At 43.4% G+C, this 19092-nt stretch overlaps 1 protein-coding gene across 4 annotated transcripts in view; it reads left to right on the top strand.

The window, feature by feature from the left end:
* The window catches only part of UNC13B (unc-13 homolog B), a 203271-nt gene extending 188732 nt beyond the window's left edge, over nucleotides 1-14539 (top strand). Inside the window, exons 35-40 of one of the 4 annotated variants that reach the window (XR_006177289.1) lie at nucleotides 3464-3544; nucleotides 3937-4084; nucleotides 6851-6907; nucleotides 7389-7461; nucleotides 9376-9468; nucleotides 10450-10536. Coding sequence is in view for 3 of the 4 variants with exons in the window: in XM_042862317.1 (XP_042718251.1) it covers nucleotides 3464-3544; nucleotides 3937-4084; nucleotides 6851-6907; nucleotides 9376-9468; nucleotides 10450-10609; nucleotides 12083-12368 (825 nt within the window). In the remaining variant the exon portion in view is untranslated. The other 3 variants (XM_042862317.1, XM_042862318.1, XM_042862319.1) reach the window with 3 other exon arrangements.
* Nucleotides 14540-19092: the final 4553 nt, after the last annotated feature.

Genomic DNA, 19092 nt, shown 5'->3' with positions numbered 1-19092 from the left:
CCAAGAGAGCTGTGGTGCCCCATCCCTGGAGGTGCTCAAGGATGGGCTGGATGGGGCCCTGAGGAGGTGAGTAGGTGGGAGCAACCAGCCCACGGTAGGAGGATGGAAATGTATGGGCGTTAAGGTCTCTTCCAACCCAAGCCATCCTATGATTGTATGCACGAGGGGCTTTTTTTTTTTTGAGACTGTAATAAAAGAGTTAACAAACTCTTCAGGTGTGGCTCTCAAGGGAATAGCTGACATCTACCACTTTTGCTGGGGACTGCTAGCTTGTCCTCCCTGGTGACATGGTAACTCTTGAGGATTGTACCACCTCCACTGTTTCTGCTTCAAAGAAAGCAAAAACTCCCATGGGAGAAATGAACAGAGAGGAGCTTTGTACCCAGGCTGGGAGAGTGGGAACTGGAATGCAGCCTCCAAATGCAACCCCCTCTTCCCGTGAGTATCCCTTTCTCCTTTCAAAAACAGCAGGGTGAGTGCCCAACATGCAGAGAAGAAGCCCTCCCTGCTGTCTTAATGGACTTCTGGTTTCAAAGGACAAGCTGGATTCTCCCTGTTACTCCCCCCAGGTCACCAGGACAAGTGTTTGCAGACAGCTATGAGTTCTTGTGCCTCTGTGTTCTCAGACATAGTCACTGCCATTCACTGTTATCTTTCACTTCCTCCCAGTCTCCTCTTTACTGGAATTTTTAAGATACACAGAGTGCCTTTTGCCAGGAATGAGCTGGAAGTTTTTCTGTTTCCATTTGCACTGGTCAGACCGAGGCCAGCTCTCAACAGCAGCCTGTCTTTGGCTAGAGTTACTATAAAGCTTATCTTCGCTAACTCTGAACTCCATTTTTAGAAATGCATATACTCATGGAAATCAGGCAAGCCCTGGTTGGTTTTTGAGCCTTTATTTACATATCCATATGTAGAATTAGAGCACAGGTGTGTGAGATTTTATTTGTGGCATCAAGGCTGTATGCAGACATGAAAGCGCCATACCACTCGAATTCTGAGGACCTTTTGTTCAGACAGATGGTGTGAGCTGACATTGTGTCCAAAAATTTCCCGAGGAGTGAAGGAGTTAAGAAGATGTAAATTGTTTGGGTCTGCATAACCATCATGGATTTTCTGTTTTTGCAGGCATGTACAAGCTAGCAGAGAAGGCATGAATAAATAGCTACTCAAAGTCCTTCTCTTGTCTGTTTTGCCATTTCACTAAAAGCCTGAGAAAATTATAACACGGATTTTAAGCCCTTAGTTGTCTTAAATAGAACAGTAGGAAGAGATCCCCAGTGATTCATATTAGTCAGCTGAAAGCTGAGACTGGCAGACCTGATCAGCGCAGACTCCTGTCCGGATGAAAAAACAATTTCCCAGTGTATTTTCAAACGCTTGGAAAACCAACCGTAAAACTGGCACCTTGGAGCCAGATACCTGCCTCCCATTTGTTATCCAGGTCTTTCCACTCTGCTTTGGTGCAAGCAGAACTGCTCCTGCTGCCTGTCCCGCACAGCCAGAAGCTAGAGCAGGAAGCGGGGCAGCCTCTTCCACTTTGCAAAGCCAAGCTCTGACTGCGGAGGCTTTTTTAAGAATAGTTGTGCACAGTTCACCAGTGAATATGAGAGACGAGGACAAGATTTTGATGACTTCCACTGGTAGTTACACAGTGATTTGATGTAAATATTTGTGGTCTGCTCCTCACTCTCAAACTGGAAAGTGCAGGGCAGCTCTGCAGAATACTTGATAGGAGCAGTGTAGGACGAGCAGAAGGCAGGCACACAGGGAAATGACATGGGCTCCTCTGTGTGTAGCTGTGAGCATTACCAGCCCCATCACTTGGATGTTTTTACATGATGTGTTGAAGTAAATGACACTGGGAAACTCTTAGAAAGCACTGATGTGTTGCTGCGCAGTGGCAGCACAGGCACAGTCCGGGTGACCTCTCTGAGTGGTAAAGAAGCTAGTTAGATGTTGAGGAGAAAAATGCCAGCCACCTGGTTTCTGTTTCAGACTTGGGTTATCTGGTGGGCAAACCCAGAAGGTCAATTCAACAGAATTGAAAATCACACTTTGGGCACCTCAATAAAATAGGACTCTGGAGAAGTGGCCTTGGGCTCTGCCTGATAGTGCACTTAATCAAACAGTCAGGAGATAAATGTTTTACCCTTTGTGTACTGAAGTGTGAAGCAACATCATCTTCAACTGAGTTACTTGAGAAGAGAGATGTGAGTGATGGCTCCCCAGCAGACAGTTTGTTTTAACAGAAGATTCATTGCAGCTTGTGGAACATGGTGCTGCTGCACTAGCTCTCCTGATCAGAAGCAGCTTGAGAATGGAAGGAGGCCTGTTGAGGCATCTCTACTATCAAGAAAGCACAGTACAAGCTTGTCTGTTTCCAGCTGCACTGGTCAGACCAAGGCCAGCCCTCAGCAGTAGCCCATCTTGAGCAGCATCTTCTGTAAAGTCTAATGCAGCACTGTGCTGTGCTCAGACTCCATCAGGCTGCAGGAGATGGTGAAATGGGAGCACCACCATGTGACATGAGGAACTGCTAGGCTGCAGGATGGCCAGCAAGCTTGTCAGTGTGAAATGCATGCGTGATGCTGCACTCTGGGCATGCTGGGCTCACAGACTGTTCAGAGGATGTGTCAAATATGCAAGGATGAACCTGCATATTTGTGTGATTTGCCTGCATGTTTTTACAAAAGCTTCAGCACCAAAGCTGCAGCCAGCTGACCTGATCCTCTAGAAGGTCAGACAGTTAGAGTTTGGGTTTGTGCAAAGCTTTCACTTCCTAAAATGTGCAGGGTTTCCTTGACACTTCGACTGAACACCAGAGAAAATGAGCCTAGTGAAATGCCAAAATATGACAGTCAGGTAAGAGCCTAAGAGGAATATGCTCCCACTGCAGCAGAGGACATCCCTTCCCAAATGGATTTGTCTTTGCTGTTAGTGATGGTGGATTTCGTTAATGAGAACAACCTCATCTGTTAGTAGAGGTGCTTTCTAGAACACACTGCTTGTTTGTTTTTATTCCTGTACAAGAGTGATATGAGCACCTGTCAACATCTAACTTTTCCCTGGATCTGGTTCCCAGAATTACTTGCTTTGGGTAGTGTCTTAAGGTCTTTGTTGTGGATGCTCTGAAATGACTGGCAACGAGAAGATTCCTGTTTGTTTTTTACTTTAGAGACCAACTGATTGTTAAATTGTTACTTAACATTTATCCAGGTCCTTTCCTTATTTTCTCTCTTCTCTGCCTACAAGAGAGGAATTATGCTTATTTTCAACTAAAGCTGTAATAAAAGATTCTGAGACATATCTTCTGTGATAAAAGATTCTGTATTCCATAAATGGCTGAGCTAATGCTGTGGCCATGTAGCCACAGCATGAATCCAGAGAGAGAGATGAGATTGGGATCTCTTCCTGTAGCATCTGATGACATACTAATAGCAAATATAATGATTGTTTGCAGGATCATATGGTGAGAGAAGAAACCAGGAGCCTCACTCCCAAGCAGTGTGCTGTTTTGGATCTAGCACTGGATACTATCAAAGTAAGTGATTTCCATTTCTGTCCTTGTCATTCCCTTGCTTCATTTGCAGTCCCATTTGGGAGGGGAGAGCCTGTTCCAGTTAGGAGATGGCAGGAGTCTGTTCCTGCTGTTCCAACCATTAAGCCATGAGTGCTACTGCCACATTTGGGTAAGCCCAGATAGAGTCATGCGATGGATGTGTGCTGGGAGAGAGGATGTATTTACATTTAAGTGTTTTGGAATAGGAAAGCCATGAGCAGTTGCTATCAGCTGGTCTAGCAGGAGCTGGGCTCCCAGTACAGAAGTGTTTTGTGAATTTTTCAGCTCTTTCCAATCCATAGTGCATAAATACTTGTTGCTTTTTACAATTCTTCCTCAGTACTTTTCCCTTGTTTATTTATTTTTACTTCTAGCAATATTTCCATGCTGGCGGGAATGGGCTGAAGAAAACCTTCTTGGAGAAGAGTCCCGACCTGCAGTCACTTCGATATGCTCTTTCTCTCTACACTCAGACCACAGACACTCTCATCAAAACTTTTGTCCAGACACAGACAGCTCAGGGTGAGACATTTATGCTGTTGGCAAAGTTGAATGGAGCGATCTGCCCTGTTCTTAATTGCTCAGTCTTGTATTGCCAGTTTGTGGAGTGCTGTTGGCAGTAACTTTTCTGGAAATGTGACAGTGCAGAGCTTTTGAAATGTGGAGGGAGGGAAAATGAGTTATTTCCTGCACAACATTTACATTTTGAGAGAATAGAGGATATGTGAAACATACGTCCTGAGGGGGTTTGTGGTCTATTTTCTGCAGTTCTCATATAGCAGTCACGTTTCTTGGATTCATGTGGGTGGGTAATTTGGGGAAGTGAAATGCGAAGATATTGTACTGAGACTTAGAGTGGTGTGAGAGACCATTCCAGCAAGGCATCACCACAGAAGCTACTGGGTGCCTGTGTCACAGGCCAGATGCCAGCAGCCCAGTGCCATTCTGACCGGTGCTGACTGACAGAATGTGGTGAATCATGGAGCACCATGCTGCTGTGCGAAGAGAAGAGTCCCTTTGGGAGTAACAACAGCACTGTCTTATCTGCAGCCACTACAGGGTATGTGTTAGCTAGATGATAAGTCTCCACAAGTGGTAGTAGGCTGCTGGAATGGATCACTGGAGTTCTCTGGTTGCTGTCTGTGAATGCAGAGCAGTGCTGCTACTTCACTGATTCAGAAGTGGTACATAGCTAATTGCCTCCATCTTTCATTGCTTTCAAAGAAGCGTCTTCAGATTGTTGAGTAGAATAATTTAATCCATCATCATGCACCTTCACTGGTTGACTATGAATCTTCTTCTTATACTCAGAAATAGAGAACAGATGCTATTACAGGTTAGGTCAAAACTGAAACTGATGTTCTAAGTTTTCAGGCTTCTTAGGTAGAAGCTGTGGCATTGGGCTATTATATCTCAGCAGCAATAATCAGAAAGCTCCACAAGAGATGTATTTTGCCATATTTTTGCCTGGCCTATAGTGTGTACTTTAACTCTTTCAAGCGTAACAAAGCTGGTGACCCCACAGACCATACCAACACTGCCAGCAAATCTTCACACTAAGTCAAGGCAGAATGACTCCCTACCTGACACACACTTCTCTGGTGTGAAAATGAAATTGCCTGGTGCTGGCCTTCCTCTGTGCATTTTTTTAAGCAAGAAAAAAAAAAAAAAGTTTATTTTAAAGTGAAAAATAGTTGACTATCAGTTTTAGATGGTCCTGTGTACAGCCAGCAGTTGGACTCAGTGATCCTTAAGGGTCCCTTCCAACTCAGGGTATTCTATGATTCTAAATCATCCTTCCCTTTAGCAGCACAAACATATGATTGTGTAAGTTGAAGTACTCTTCATTAAACATCAGAAGTTAACTCATGTATAGGTAGTCAGTACCTACATTGGAGAGAATGGTCCTGTACATGCATCCTAGCAGAGCAAGGATGACATCCAGTGGCCAGGCAGGTCAAACACTGTGCTGCATCACCGCGGGACTCAGGGAACTGCCTGCTCCCACTAGAGTTACACAAAACACTTTTTAACTAGGAACTTATGTACTGTGCTCGGTACATTTTCAATCATTGCTCCTCTATGGCAAACACTTCTTTATATATCTGAACCATGAACTGATATTAGTGTTTTAATTAGATTGTGTTACGATGTTGTAATGAGTCACAGGCTAAGGTTGTGTACAGCACTGCTGTTCTGCACTTCATGCTAGAGTCAGAAGTGTTTAAAGTCAGAAAAAGAAGATGTTGAAGCTGGAAAGTGGAAATTTTAAAGATATATGATGAAGAAATTTAATTCAGTGAATGATTTGACTATAAAATTCCAGTAAGGGCAAGTGTACAGCAGATACACAAAGGGAATTGGAAATAATCTAAGAGCAGTAGGATTATAGAGTTTCACCAATGAGTGTGTGAAAGCTTACAAAGAATTTAGCTCTGGTTTCAGTGTACAAGAGGCATGTGCAACGAGGTCACACGTTCTTTCACATAGCTGACTGGTGACATTTGTTTGTGGCTTGTCTGAATCACTTTGGGAGGCAGCTATTGGGTGTGGTGAACCTCTGAGCTGGTCCAAATCAGCATCGTCCATATCAACAGGCTTGGGAGTGTGGGGCTCTGTTTAGAGAACAGAAGACTGGAGCTATACAATTGGTATATGTGGTATCAGTGATGATGCTTAGAAAGGTATGACTTTCTCCAGGGACTGAGGTTAGAGGAGGATATTACTTGTGCGTGCTTCTGGGCAATCACAGTAAGTAGAATAGTCTGGAGATCACATATGCATCGGAGAGACAGAAGGACAGCACTGGTATTTACAGGTGATATCTGCCTTATAGGTCTCTCTCTGGCTGATGTTTTCCCTTAAGCCAAGCATCTCACAAGCCTAAGAGTAGAAACGGCTGCATGCAGAGCTACTTAAATGCTTTGCTGCTAACTAAATACTTCACTGCTCAGTAGTTACACCTAGCGGTTTGTGAGTTGTCTTTTGCACTCCTTTTCTTATTGTTCCACAGTCTCTGGCACAATGCTTTGTTCTGCAGAGATGGATCAGAGCTTGTGGTTCAGTTTTGCCAGTATAAATTCTGTTTTTTTTTACCCAGACAATCCCTTACTCGCAGACAGGCTTGCTCCTCAAAGCCTGTGATGGTACAGAAGATCTAAGAGAATGTTTGTTAAGAGCTAGAATGTTTGTCTTGCATTTGTTTAAGTGAAGCTACTAACTGGATTGTAATTCACGCTCTTCTCTCTTTATCCTCCTTGCTTCTTGCCTTTTGAATTCATGTCTCAGTGCATGATGGGAAAGGTATTAGGTTTACGGCTAACGAGGACGTTCTTCCTGATAAGGGTATGTTCCAGACTAATGTTGTTACCATAACAACATTAGCCAACTGCCTTGCTTTTGAAACCGTCTTGCTCAGAACCTTTTCCAGAGACCCATTCCTAGTAGTTCTCTGTAGAAATGAACTGTCACAGAACGCTTGCATCCCACAGAGCCATGGGTTGCGCAGTGTAGAAGTTTGTACCTTGCCTGAGAACCTGTTCCAAAGCCTGAGACTTGTTTATGGGATGTGAAATCTGTCTTTAGAATGGACTGCATTTTGAAAGATGATGCACATGTGTTTCTCTACTCTTTATCATGGCTGTGTGTTGCTATTTCAATTCTTGGACTTGCATGCTTGTGGTCTGCAGGGATGGTAATACATAGTTATGTTTGATATTCACTCAGAACTGTGGCCAAGCTTGAAACATGTGGCTTGAAGGGGGTAGATAAAGACTGCATCCTCAGGAGACCCCTAAATTAAGTCTTTTTGTTTTTCATCTTCCAGTTATTTTCTGCTGTCCAAAGTCACATTTCATGAGCTCAGTTCTGCAGTTTCACCTTCCAGTATCACAGCATCAGTGAGTTCAGATTTAAATCTGCTTGCCACCAAATGTGCAAGCACATGTATCTACACAGCTGTATGTGAGCAGAACTTTTACACTGCCTGCTATGGATATTTCTTAAGTAGTATGTGGTCTCTTATCAGTTAATATAAGTGGGTTTTTATTATGAAAAGATGGAAGTGAAGGCAGAAAAAAAGCACAAATCAATCTAAATTTTGTTTCCCTCAAGGATAAAGGGGTGATTCTGTTGTGATTCCTAAGAAGCATCAGCATCTCATTCGTAACCCACTAATGATTCTAAAGATTAGTAGAATGAAGACCTGTGTGTTTGGCAGCTGATGTTAATCAGATTATTCGTCCTGATGAAGTTGTTATGTAATTTTGGTAATCTTGTCTATTCCCATAGAAAACACTGACTGTGATAGGCACAGTCAGGCGAGTCTGATGAGTGATTGGGCCCAGCATTTTTAAAGCCCTACGCTTCTGCTTACATACAGAAACACATCCCCTCCTGGGCGGGGATAAAGCGTGTGCTCAAGATAAAGTACAGCTGTTACAGCCTAAAGGCTGTCTGTTGAACTCAGGTCAGGAGTGAGAATCTAGCCCTAAGAGAATAATTTGAGGTTGTGTTATGTTTGTGCGTGCGGATACTTTCGCTTGAATATGAACGTGACTTTCACTGCCGGCGGTGCTGTGCCAAGTAATTCTCTTCAGAGAGCTGCACGGATGAGCTCTCAACCTCCTGTTTTTGAAAGGAGCGCTTTTGCTGCCTGCAGTCTGTTTTTGTAGAAGCTGACATCTTAGATCCATCTAATCAAAATGTTTGTTTAATGACATCCTTCAAGATCCTTGTCTTGAGTTTCAATCAGACACGCCATTTGTTTTTTTTTCCTCCACTTTGTAATGCATCTTAGTCTCAAAATTAACAAACTAACAGTGCTCTGCTTAGGTATCCAGTTAGCCCATAGGTATCCCTCTTACAACTGCATTGCTAATTGTCAAACTCATCAGACGCTAATCAAAGAGACAGGAAGATCAATCTCCCTATCTGATCAAAGAACTTAATTTTCCTTCTGCAAAGCAGTCTTTTTCTGTAATTTACATGACATCTCAGCTTCCCTACCAGATAAATGTTGTTTCCCTGTATTGCTTGATTATTATAATTAAAAGTGAATATGTTGAAAACATCGTAATGCAAGAATTGCAAGGTTCATCTGATGTTCCCCTGCAGTTGGACCATGTTATGTTTTTCTCCATGAAAATACGTCTTGTTTTCTGCCTGCCTGATAGATGTAGGGAAATGAGCGTGCAAGTTGAATGCTTCTTTCTCATCCTCTTTGGTGTACAGCACTTAAGGGATTCTCATTACCCACTGAAGGGAAGCAGGTGGGGGCAGTCAGGGTAACAGCATTTATCTGCTATACTGCATGGAAACCTTGGAGGGTGAGACTGCATTATGGCTCAGTGCTAATTGCTAACATCTTTGTCTTTTTTTTCCCCTAAACTTGCCTTCTATGTTCTCTTGTGCTTTTTTGGTTTCTTTTTTACTTGTTTGTTTTTTTAATCCTTGTCCTTAATTCTGATGGGAATGCTGCTGCCGACCACTGGCATGCCTTGCATGTGTATACAACAGCTTGTCAGGAACTTCTGAAAAATATTCTTGTTCTCTGAGAGGGCTCATTGTCGCTTAATATATTTTAGAATTCTTTATAGAGTGTGATTCTCATGGTGGAGTGCAAAGAAAGTTAGTGTTTATGCTTATTGGGCATGCAAGCCCATTAGTTTGCATTGACATTTTATTATCAATGCTGACTGAAAAAACTGCCTATGGAGGGTGTGAGAACACTACTGTCTGCTGGGGTAAAGATGGGTACCAATAAACAAAATCTGTGTGTGCACGGCGCGTGCGCACCAATTTTCTTCCAACAGCCTCTGGTGTGGATGACCCTGTGGGTGAAGTGTCCATACAGATCGACCTGTATACCCACCCAGGAACTGGAGAACACAAGGTCACAGTGAAAGGTAGGGACAGATACGCTTTACTGCTCGGGCTTTGTCTGTATCGAGGCAAACTTCCAATTGGAAAACCATATTTCTGTGCGAACTCATGTGATGTGGATGTTTTTCACGTCTTGAACATGCAGGGACACATCAATTGATCTTGCCCAGTCTAGCAAGTGACGTGACAGTGTAGAGTCCTGTTGTTTATTGGTGACATTACATGAAATAAACAAATCAGATGGTGGCTCTCGCAGGCCCCACAGTTTAGCATGTACTGCAGAGAACAGAGCAGCATGACAGAGTGATGGTGTGAAACTACCCAGTGTAAATTGAGAAACTGCAGAACCAGGAAGAGGTCAGGGCCTTTGCTCTCCTCCATCCTGGCGGCCAAATTGATCCCAGAAGAGCTGCTCTGAAAATAACCGAAGCAGTGATTCATCTCAGGCTTCCTCTTCCTTCATCTCCTTTGCTTGAGTGCAGCATATTTAACTACTTTAATTTCCTCTAAAGATATATATAAACAGATCTCCAGCCCTCGCTTCTCCTGTATAAATCTATACCACAGTGCAGTTCACAGATATTTTCTATGCTTCTTGTGAGAGAATGGGAATTAAAGAGCTAACAGTGGTGAGTTCTGAAACCACCCACAGCTCATATGCTTTGTTTGTCTTACCTGCAGTGTCATTTTCAACAGACTTCAACATCGCCCCCCTACATACCCTGTTTTTTCTCATTCCACAGCTGATACAGAATTAAACACTGACCAGACAGAGCTGCATGTGTGCCTGCTTTTTGACTAGTTTCTCGAATGTGCATATGGCAAGAGAAAAGTTTCAGATTCCCTAGGCAGAATTCAAACAGGACAAAAAAAAAAAAAAAAAGAAAGAAGACGTAGCTCATGTGTTGTAGGTTGGACAGGGAATGGAAATGAGATCCAAGTAGAAAGCTAGCAATGGGAACAAACGAGCGTTCGTTGTAAAGCAGATTGTGACTCTTTTCCAGTTGTGGCAGCCAACGACCTGAAGTGGCAGACGTCTGGCATGTTCCGTCCATTCGTTGAAGTTACCATGATTGGGCCTCATCAGAGTGACAAGAAGAGGAAGTTCACAACCAAGTCAAAGAGCAACAACTGGGCCCCCAAATACAATGAAACCTTTCACTTGTAAGTGTGAAAAATAGCCTGAGGATCTGGCCTGGCATGGTTAGATGCAGCGGACAGATTGTGTTGTTTTTTTTCCTAGCATCCACAAACAGCCTGCTCAGGGCCCAGAGCAGTACTTGAACCAGCAGCTTGGCCCGGTGTCAGGTGTTTTGGCAGGAAAAGCTAGATGATGGGAGATTTTGCTGTGGGTGGGGTGCTGGGAATCACTCTTCACCAGCAGTGTCCTTTGGCTACCTTTGGAAATGTGTGATGTGTCCTCTTCATGTATTTTACTGCGCTCCATCATTTTAATGAATGTGTTTTGTTGTTAGGAGTTGAGGCTAAAAGTTCATTATGGATGTGGTTTTAGTTCCTAATGGGTGTCTTTATCTCGACTTGTGGGGCGTGCTCTGTGAACTTGTATATCCTTGTTTCCAAGGTTGTAGTCCTTGGATCTGTTAGCAGTTGCAGCCTTTCTCAACATGGGGTATTGATCTCTTCTTACTTGGTTTTCATTATTACAAAGCCATCTCCCTTCCTAGAAGGCTCAACCAGAGGAGCTACAGACTGGTCCTGACCCAGCTGTGCAGTAAGAATAAGTCTGGGTGGCTCTGCGTGAGCAGGGGCTGGACCATCTGACCTCCAGAGGTCCCTTCCATCCTAAACCATTCTGGGATTCTGTGAATCAGAGAAGGATGGCCAGCAAAAGACTGTAAACTTCCCAGGGAAACGGGCAGGCTGTATGATTTCATTTGATATGGAGAAGGGCAGACTTGCTCTAAGTGAAGAAATTTTTGTACCTTTTTTCTTTTTCTTTTAGCTTTAGAAACATCAGAAAGGTTTGGAATGCATGTTTATTAGCTGATGCTTTAATGGAAGGTTCTGCATCATTAACAAAGACTTCATCTAATTAAAATATTAATTACTGGAATGAAACAACCCTTAGCAGGAGCAGAAATGTTTACAGTTGTCTTAGTTGAAAATCTATTAGCATGTCTTTTATGTTCTTCATTCTTTTCATTTTGCAATTTAACACACACACACATGCAAAGGCAACTTGAAAAGAGTCATTTCTTTTTTTTCTTTTCAAATAGCCACGTTGTCTTTATCAACCATGAAACAGCAATAATGTGCATACACCATATGCTGTACTCCTGCCTCTCTAAACAGAGAAAAGAAGTTTTTTACAATAAACGGTAGTGAATGGTGGCAGTGGAACAGTTTGCCCAGAGAGCTGGTGGATCCCCATTCCTGGAGGCACCCAAGGTCAGGCTGGAGGGACATCTGATGCAGCTGTGGTTTCTCTGTTCCCTGCAGGGGAGTTGGGCCAGATGAGCTTTAAGGGTCCCTCCCAACTCCAGTGATTCTATGGTTCTGTAGAAAGGAGTTTTTTATGGCACATCTGGCACTTCACCCAGCCTCTGACATGATTTTAAAATGTCTTTTTTAAGAGGAATTGATATGTTCTGATAAGTAACCTCGTCTGTTTTTCAGCATTCTGGGGAACGAGGACGGCCCTGACGCCTACGAGCTCCAAGTGTGTGTGAAGGACTACTGCTTTGCTCGGGAGGATCGGGTGCTGGGCATAGCAGTGATGCAGCTCAGAGACATAGCAGACAAAGGAAGCTGTGCTTGCTGGTGTCCTCTTGGACGCAGGATTCACATGGATGAGACCGGACTTACAGTCCTGAGGATTCTTTCCCAAAGAACCAATGATGAGGTTGCAAAAGAATTTGTGAAGTTAAAATCTGAGTCCCGTTCTACTGAGGAAGGCACCTGAGCTGAGCTGTGTGATCTTTCCTTTTCTCTTCTGCCTTGTGCCAATATGTGCAGGTGTTCAACAATTCTCTTTTATTAGTTACAAAAGGTTTTTTCATGTTATCTTTGTCAGCTCCGATAGCGCACGTGTGCTGTAGAGGAAACAAATCCATCAATCTGATGTGAATTATTTATTTTTTAGTAGCTGGTAAGACAATGTAGAGAACAAGACAATCTCTTCCTATTTAAGATGCAAATTGTGCTTTGTGTATATAAATTATTTTGTATTGAAGGCTGGGTATGCTGGGTTTTGTTGATATGCAGCACTGTGATTTTATCCTCTGAAACTGGCAGATGCTAAAAAGATTCTACATAATCACACTACGAAACAAACTAACTGTATGGAAATTGGGCGAAGAGTGATTTGGGGGTTTGGCAAAACACAGTTATCTCACTGAATTCACGTACTGTGGAGCTGCCAAAGGGTGTTCCTGCACAGAGTGCACTAGTATTTCAATGTGTCATGCAGACACCTCGACGTCTGCTTAAAAAAAGTTGCAAATTGCTATGGAGATGTACCCCAAATGAACCTGCAGCTAAGGATGTGCTGCTGTGAGCATGAACATGACCAATGGAACAAGCACAGAGGGCCTAAGATCTCATAGCCAAAAACTGCAAAGGCAACACCCAGGGAGCAGGCTGCAGCTGCCCTGCCATGTAACTAGATGCCGTGTTGCAGAGAAGATGAAATCCCTGCGTGCTGCTGGGAATCCTGCATCACCATGTGGGTGCTGTAAGCCGCTGAGCTCCACGAGTCGCGCTTTGACTACCATGACCAGCCCTGTAAGGAAGGGAACATTACAGCCATGACAAATAATACGGCTACTACTTACTTTTTCCATTTCAATATTCTTTTTTTAGGGGGTTGCCCTGGTATTGTTTGGTTGTGTTGTTTTGTTTTGTTTTGTTTTGTTTTGTTTTATTTCTTTTTTATAATTAAATACTTGCAAGTTTTCTGTAGCATTTTGTTAACCCTGGAGGCCATTCCTCCTTATAAACCCAGAATAATGGCTTGGAAGAGAACTGCACGTCTCCCCTCTGCATGCAGAGTGCAAGTGGAGGGGCAGCAGGTCCGTTTGGTTCTGATCTTGAAGCTGCTGCTGGCCGTGCCATGGTTGATCCATGCTGATCATCATTAATCTGTGATTTAATGATACCATTGAAGATATTTTTGCACTATCTTGAAAAACCATACTAGTTTTGTTTTCTTGCAAAATAAAACAGTGTCCTGAGCAAAATGATTGCGGGGATATCAGAATCTGAAATTTTGTGAACAGGAGGCTCTGGAGTAACGATTGTAACGAGGTATGGTTTTTTTGATTTTTTCTTCACTAAGGGGATATTTGCTATTTCCAGCTGCCCTTGTACTGTGGAAGGTGCAGCTGGAACAAGCCAGTCCTTGTCCATAAAGTACTGTAATACTGTCAATAAACTCAAGGACTGGCTATTGAATGACTTTTTTTTTTGTATTTTCTTTTCTATATTGTCTGACACTTGTACAGCTGTATGATATGACTACTGGGCTTGCTTGCAGAGTTGGGACCGCACCTGGCTTTGTTCGTATCTGTGGTGTACTACAGTAGTGCTCTCCTAAACTTCACGCTCTTTGTCACAACTCTGAATTGTTGTACGTGCCATTGTTACGAGAACTCTTAGTACAGTCTTTAATAAACTCTTTTAGCAGCATCTGGAGTTGTCTGTTGAAGTATAACTGTGATTGGACTTGCCAAATCATGTAGGTTAGAATCGCTACTGCAACTTTGCAAATTACTCTCATGTAGTTTGTAGGCTTTTCCTTAGTACTGTAGAACCCAGCACAGTGTGTGTCAGGTAATTCCCTCTTACTCTGTGGTAGAGTACCTCTGTCTTTGATGTCTTTTCCCAGAGTTCTTGGCTTCTGATAGAGCACTGAGACAGAAAAACATAGAGAATAACGTACTTCCTTTTGTTTGCCTGTCTTGCCTTTAAGTTTCCTTTGTATTCAGGTATTGCCTCCTGCTGGTGCTAAATGGAAGCCTCGGGCAGGCAGTAGGGTACCTTACCAACAACACGTGAAGAGTAATTGTATACCAAAATGGATTGACAGTTTTCAGTTTGATGAGCATTAATGCTATGTAGATGATGTTGATGAGATGAAAGAATAAACCTTCTTGTTGTCAAGTAAATTACACCCTCTCCTCCTTTTTTGGGGACGCTGCCAATTTCAAGCATAAAAGCTGTAATAACTCGGAAGTTTGTATTTCATAATGACACAGGCCTCAGTTTTTGTGTTCTGGGATGCAACTTTTTCCTTGTGTGACATGCTTGGCATCGTGACTGAAAGTAACTCAGCTACATAACAGCAAAGCTTGCTGCTGTGTTTCTGTTTCTAGCTTCATTATGGAGGAAGTTGAGTTTGATGGCATGTCACCTAAAGTGTTGTTTGAAGCAGAAATTCCGTGCCCCACTTCAGGTCAGTGAGGTAGACAACGAGTTTTTGACTCACTGGTATGTTCAGTGTTCATTGCTTCAGCAAGCACTGCAGTGGTGAGAAGCCCATAAAGAGCTTTTCAAAGGAAAATTGCAACCTGTATCCATGGGGAAGAGGTCAGGACAGGGACCCAAGCTGGTAATCCCAGGCTCTGTATTTCTTGTCCACCAGCTTGGTGCTTGTCTTGCAAACCAAATTTGTGAACTTTTAGATCATAGAATCAGTTTTTGTAACTGTTGCTTTGTAATATGTTTATCTGAAGTGGGGCCCATCTGGCCTCATGTCTTGCGTTCACATCCATTCTTTACACATTCAGATTTTCTTTCCTGACAGAAGAAGTATTCACATTTGCATTAGGACTTCCTCTCATACTGGTGGTCACAAAAGGTTGTTGAACACGTCTCTCTTCACTCTGCGTTCTGAACGCTCCTCAAAATGACAGTTGGATATACACTGTGTGTGTACAAATTATACGTACATAGCAAGTATATTGATGAACGCATGATTTATAACGTGGAAAATATATAAATTATTGAATTTACATCATATTTTTGTACATAGGTATACGAATTAAATGGTATGTTTATATAAAAACTATTGGCTGGGGTAGAAATATTGTGGCAGAGGTGACCCAGCAGTGGTACGTTGCCACAGAACTCCAGGAAGAGTCTGGAGTGTTGCAACACTGACTTCAAAAGGGAGAAGTGGGAGATGAGCTGGGTGCTGAATGCACGTGGGTGTGTTCTGCCAGTGGTCTGATTGTGCTGATCCTACATCTTTTTGCTGCATCTGTGGGAGGAGAAGTTTGATTTCAGACCAAAAGTCCATCTTGCAGAAATCGTTGTCTCCTAGAGTGGTTACAGGCAGCTGGCCAGAGAGGAGTAAGAACAAGGTAAAAAGTCCTGAGCTATCCTTCTCCTGTCCCATCTCTCTAGTCCCTGAACAGGAGTTCCACGGATTTGTGAGGTTATGTATGAAGACCTACTTTTAGTTTTGAAAGTGGTTCCAACTAATTTCATCTGGTGCTGTCCGTTCTTGTAAAAAAGATACTACAGCGTTGGTCCTATCCATCTGCAGCAGCCACCCTTACTGCTGACATCTATCTGCTCTGCTCATCAGTGCCTTTTGGGGCTGCAGTGTCCCACTTTACTTGGTTATGCCAAACTTCTGAAAACCTTTGCTGCCCTTCTTCAAACTTTTTCCTTTTTTGTGTATTTTTTCTGAGCTATGAGTACCAGAGCACCATCCAGCATTCAGAATGCAGTCCAGAAAGCAGAGAAAGAAAGAAGCCACTATGCAGAGTTTGAGTAGAAGGCAGAGAACTGTTAACAATCCCTTTTTTGTCCCTAATCTTTATTTGAAAAGATGAGCTCATTTTCCGTGCTTTTGAATTTAGCAGGTTTTTTGTTCTTTGGGAAATTCCTTTCTAAAGCTCCAGCCAACTCAGGGCTGTGATACACATTGTCATAAAAATAGCTGTAGGTGTAACAGGGGAGGACCCAAAGGGCTTGGTGCATGCCTGTGAGCTCATGATGGTGATGGAATGGCCTTGGGGGGAAGGACATTGTGTTTCGGGGTTAGTGATATGAGTGCAGAGACCCGGAGGCAGAGGTTGGGACGGTGTATTATCAGTCTTCCTGGAAGAGATTACCAAGTTGATGGATGAAGACAAGAAGGAGGGCAGGGGAATGGGAGTTCTGGGGAGAGACTCAAACATACCGAGAAGGCAGCGGACATTTCAGGCACAGGACTCAGTTCTACAGTTTCCGGGTACAGCACAAAGGGAGGAGGTGCTGTAGTGGCACTGAAGGAAGGCAGACTTGTGGGATTTCCTTTTCTGCCCTTGCTTTCTCATTTCCTCCTTTCTAGAGAAAACTCTAGGCGTTGGCCCTGTGTGGTTCCATACACGTGAGACCTGTGAACAAGAGCAGTACAGCCAGTGAGGTTGGTAGTATTCCCTGATGCTTTACTGAACATCCAGTGTGGGTTTGAGCTTTCCCTGGTGGTTGTGGGGTAATCCCATAAGATCCTCTTTCAAACCAGAAATACGGACAAGGATTTATCTGCATCTGGGGGATTCTTTCAGAACCTCAGTCCACTGTTACTTAGATAGCGTCTCAGAGGCTGTCTTTAGGATTTACGGCCAATCTAGAAATACCTGTTCTTGCACCACAACATGGTTTTGCATGATTTATTTGCACTTTCCTAGCTTCTGGTGCTTCTGATCAGTTTAGCAGAGATGGCGAAGTTTCTACTCTAGTCATCAGAGCGTAGTTCATGGTATCTGCTTTGTTGTGCAGCCTTTCTTGCACCTCTTTTTTTCCCCAAGCTTTAAGAACTCTGCATCAGCTCCTGCCTTCATGGGCTTCTCACATTGCTCAGTCCAATTACTTTATATCAGCTCAAGAGTTCTTTCACCACCCCCAGACGCCTCCAGCTTCCCTGTGAGTCCTGCAAAGAAGATCCCAAGACATCTCAGGATCAATGAAAACAGCTCACAGAAATGCACACCTTTGTCATGTTACAGCTAGGAAATCATTTTCCAGAGAAAAGGTCAAGTCAGACCTGTGTATTCTACTTTTGTCAAACCCACGCTGCCTTTTGTCTCGTTTCCCATCCTGCTGTTTTTATTCTTCCCCTCAAGATTTTGTCACAAAGCACTACACACTTGTTCAGATTAATTAAGGTGCTGGAAGTCACTTGGACTGCTTCCCCACTGAGATGCACTTCCCCACTTTGCCTGCTATTATTCCAGTCCTCGAACCTCCACCTTTGCCAGTGCAAAGAACCCAGAGGCTGACCAACTTCCAGGTCCATGTTACAGCATTCTCAGAAGACTGGCTTGGAAGTGATCCATCCTCAGGAAACAGAGCAGTTTGAGCCCATGTGAGCTTTTAGTTACCATCATGCCATTTCTGCTTCCTTGCTCAGTCTCACGCAGTTTCTGATGGGCAGTCCTTTCTGCAGTGAAGTTCCTTTGTGGGATTTTTTTTTTTTTTTCATCTGACTTTTCTTGACCTTCCCCTTTGGACAAAAAGCATATGACAGGAGGGACAATAGGATCCTTTGTCCCTCAGTTTAGAAACGCCATGGAACAGCCTTGAGGTTCAGAAGAGACCCCAGGACCATCCACTCTGCTCCCCATGGGCCAGGACACCACCCAAGGTTTGAGGAACCCTCCAGCAACCTCAAAATATCAAGAAGCAGGGCATACCACAGGGAAAGAGCAAGACAGAACCACGGCACCACAACCTCCTTAGCAAGTTTTTCACTCCTAAACATGACCAGGTCAAATCGGGCTATAAATGCAGGCAGGGCAGCAGTGCTTCTCCAATCCCAGATCCCAGTGACATCTGTCATTCTGTGCTGAGAAAGCCACAAAATCACAGAACCATTACGGCTGGGGAGACCAAGAAGATAATCTAATCCAACCATCAAACCAACATGTTCAGTGACCACATCCTGCAGTGCCACAGAGCCCACAGCTGCCACCCTGCCTGTCAGTGCACACACACAAGATCATGAGACGCTTGAGCTGATTTCTTAGCACTGTTTGTGTACTGCAGAATGCAATGAAGAAGGAAGAAAAATTAGAGCAGTTTGGCGTTGGGAAGGAAGAATGTTTGCTTCTGGCAGCCTACAGATGACACTCAGAAGCCTGGAAGCGTGGCTTTTGTTATTTTGGTACAATGTAAGATGATGTGATAAGTAATGTAAACACGTTGAAATTTCAAGGAATATCAGACAAGACTCGGGATACTGGGAGACAAAGCCTTTGTTCAGTGATTCTCAGCTCACCTGGGATGCTAGCAGCCTGCAGCTCTCCTCACAAACAGCCCCATAAAAATTTTGCTTTGAGACCAAAGTACTGCCTTCAAATTCTGCCATGAAAAAGCACATAGCAGCTCTTCCTCCCTCTGTTGTTTCAATCTCTGTGCCTCAAAGAACCTTTGTATTTTTTCTGCTCCCTTAGCAAGATTAATTCAGATTAAATTTAACAGTCCTTATTTATCTCTGCATTATTTTCAATGTATGATTTTTGTCTGGTTTTGTTTCAGAAATCAAAGCCATACAGAGCCTTATTAACTAGTGCATTTGAGCTCTAAACGACTATTCTCTGGGCTATCATCCTTCTAAGAGTTTCTCTTTTTAGTGTTGTCACTGCTTATTGGGAGCAAACCCAGAATAACGCCTCCTTTTATCATCCTGGTGATGA

This window comes from Lagopus leucura, unplaced genomic scaffold (genome assembly GCF_019238085.1).
Source record: "Lagopus leucura isolate 7727_CA_CO unplaced genomic scaffold, USGS_WTPT01 Super-Scaffold_650, whole genome shotgun sequence".
Taxonomy (NCBI): domain Eukaryota; kingdom Metazoa; phylum Chordata; class Aves; order Galliformes; family Phasianidae; genus Lagopus; species Lagopus leucura.
Note: the sequence above shows the minus strand (reverse complement) of the source record. Positions and strands in the feature narration are given on the sequence as shown.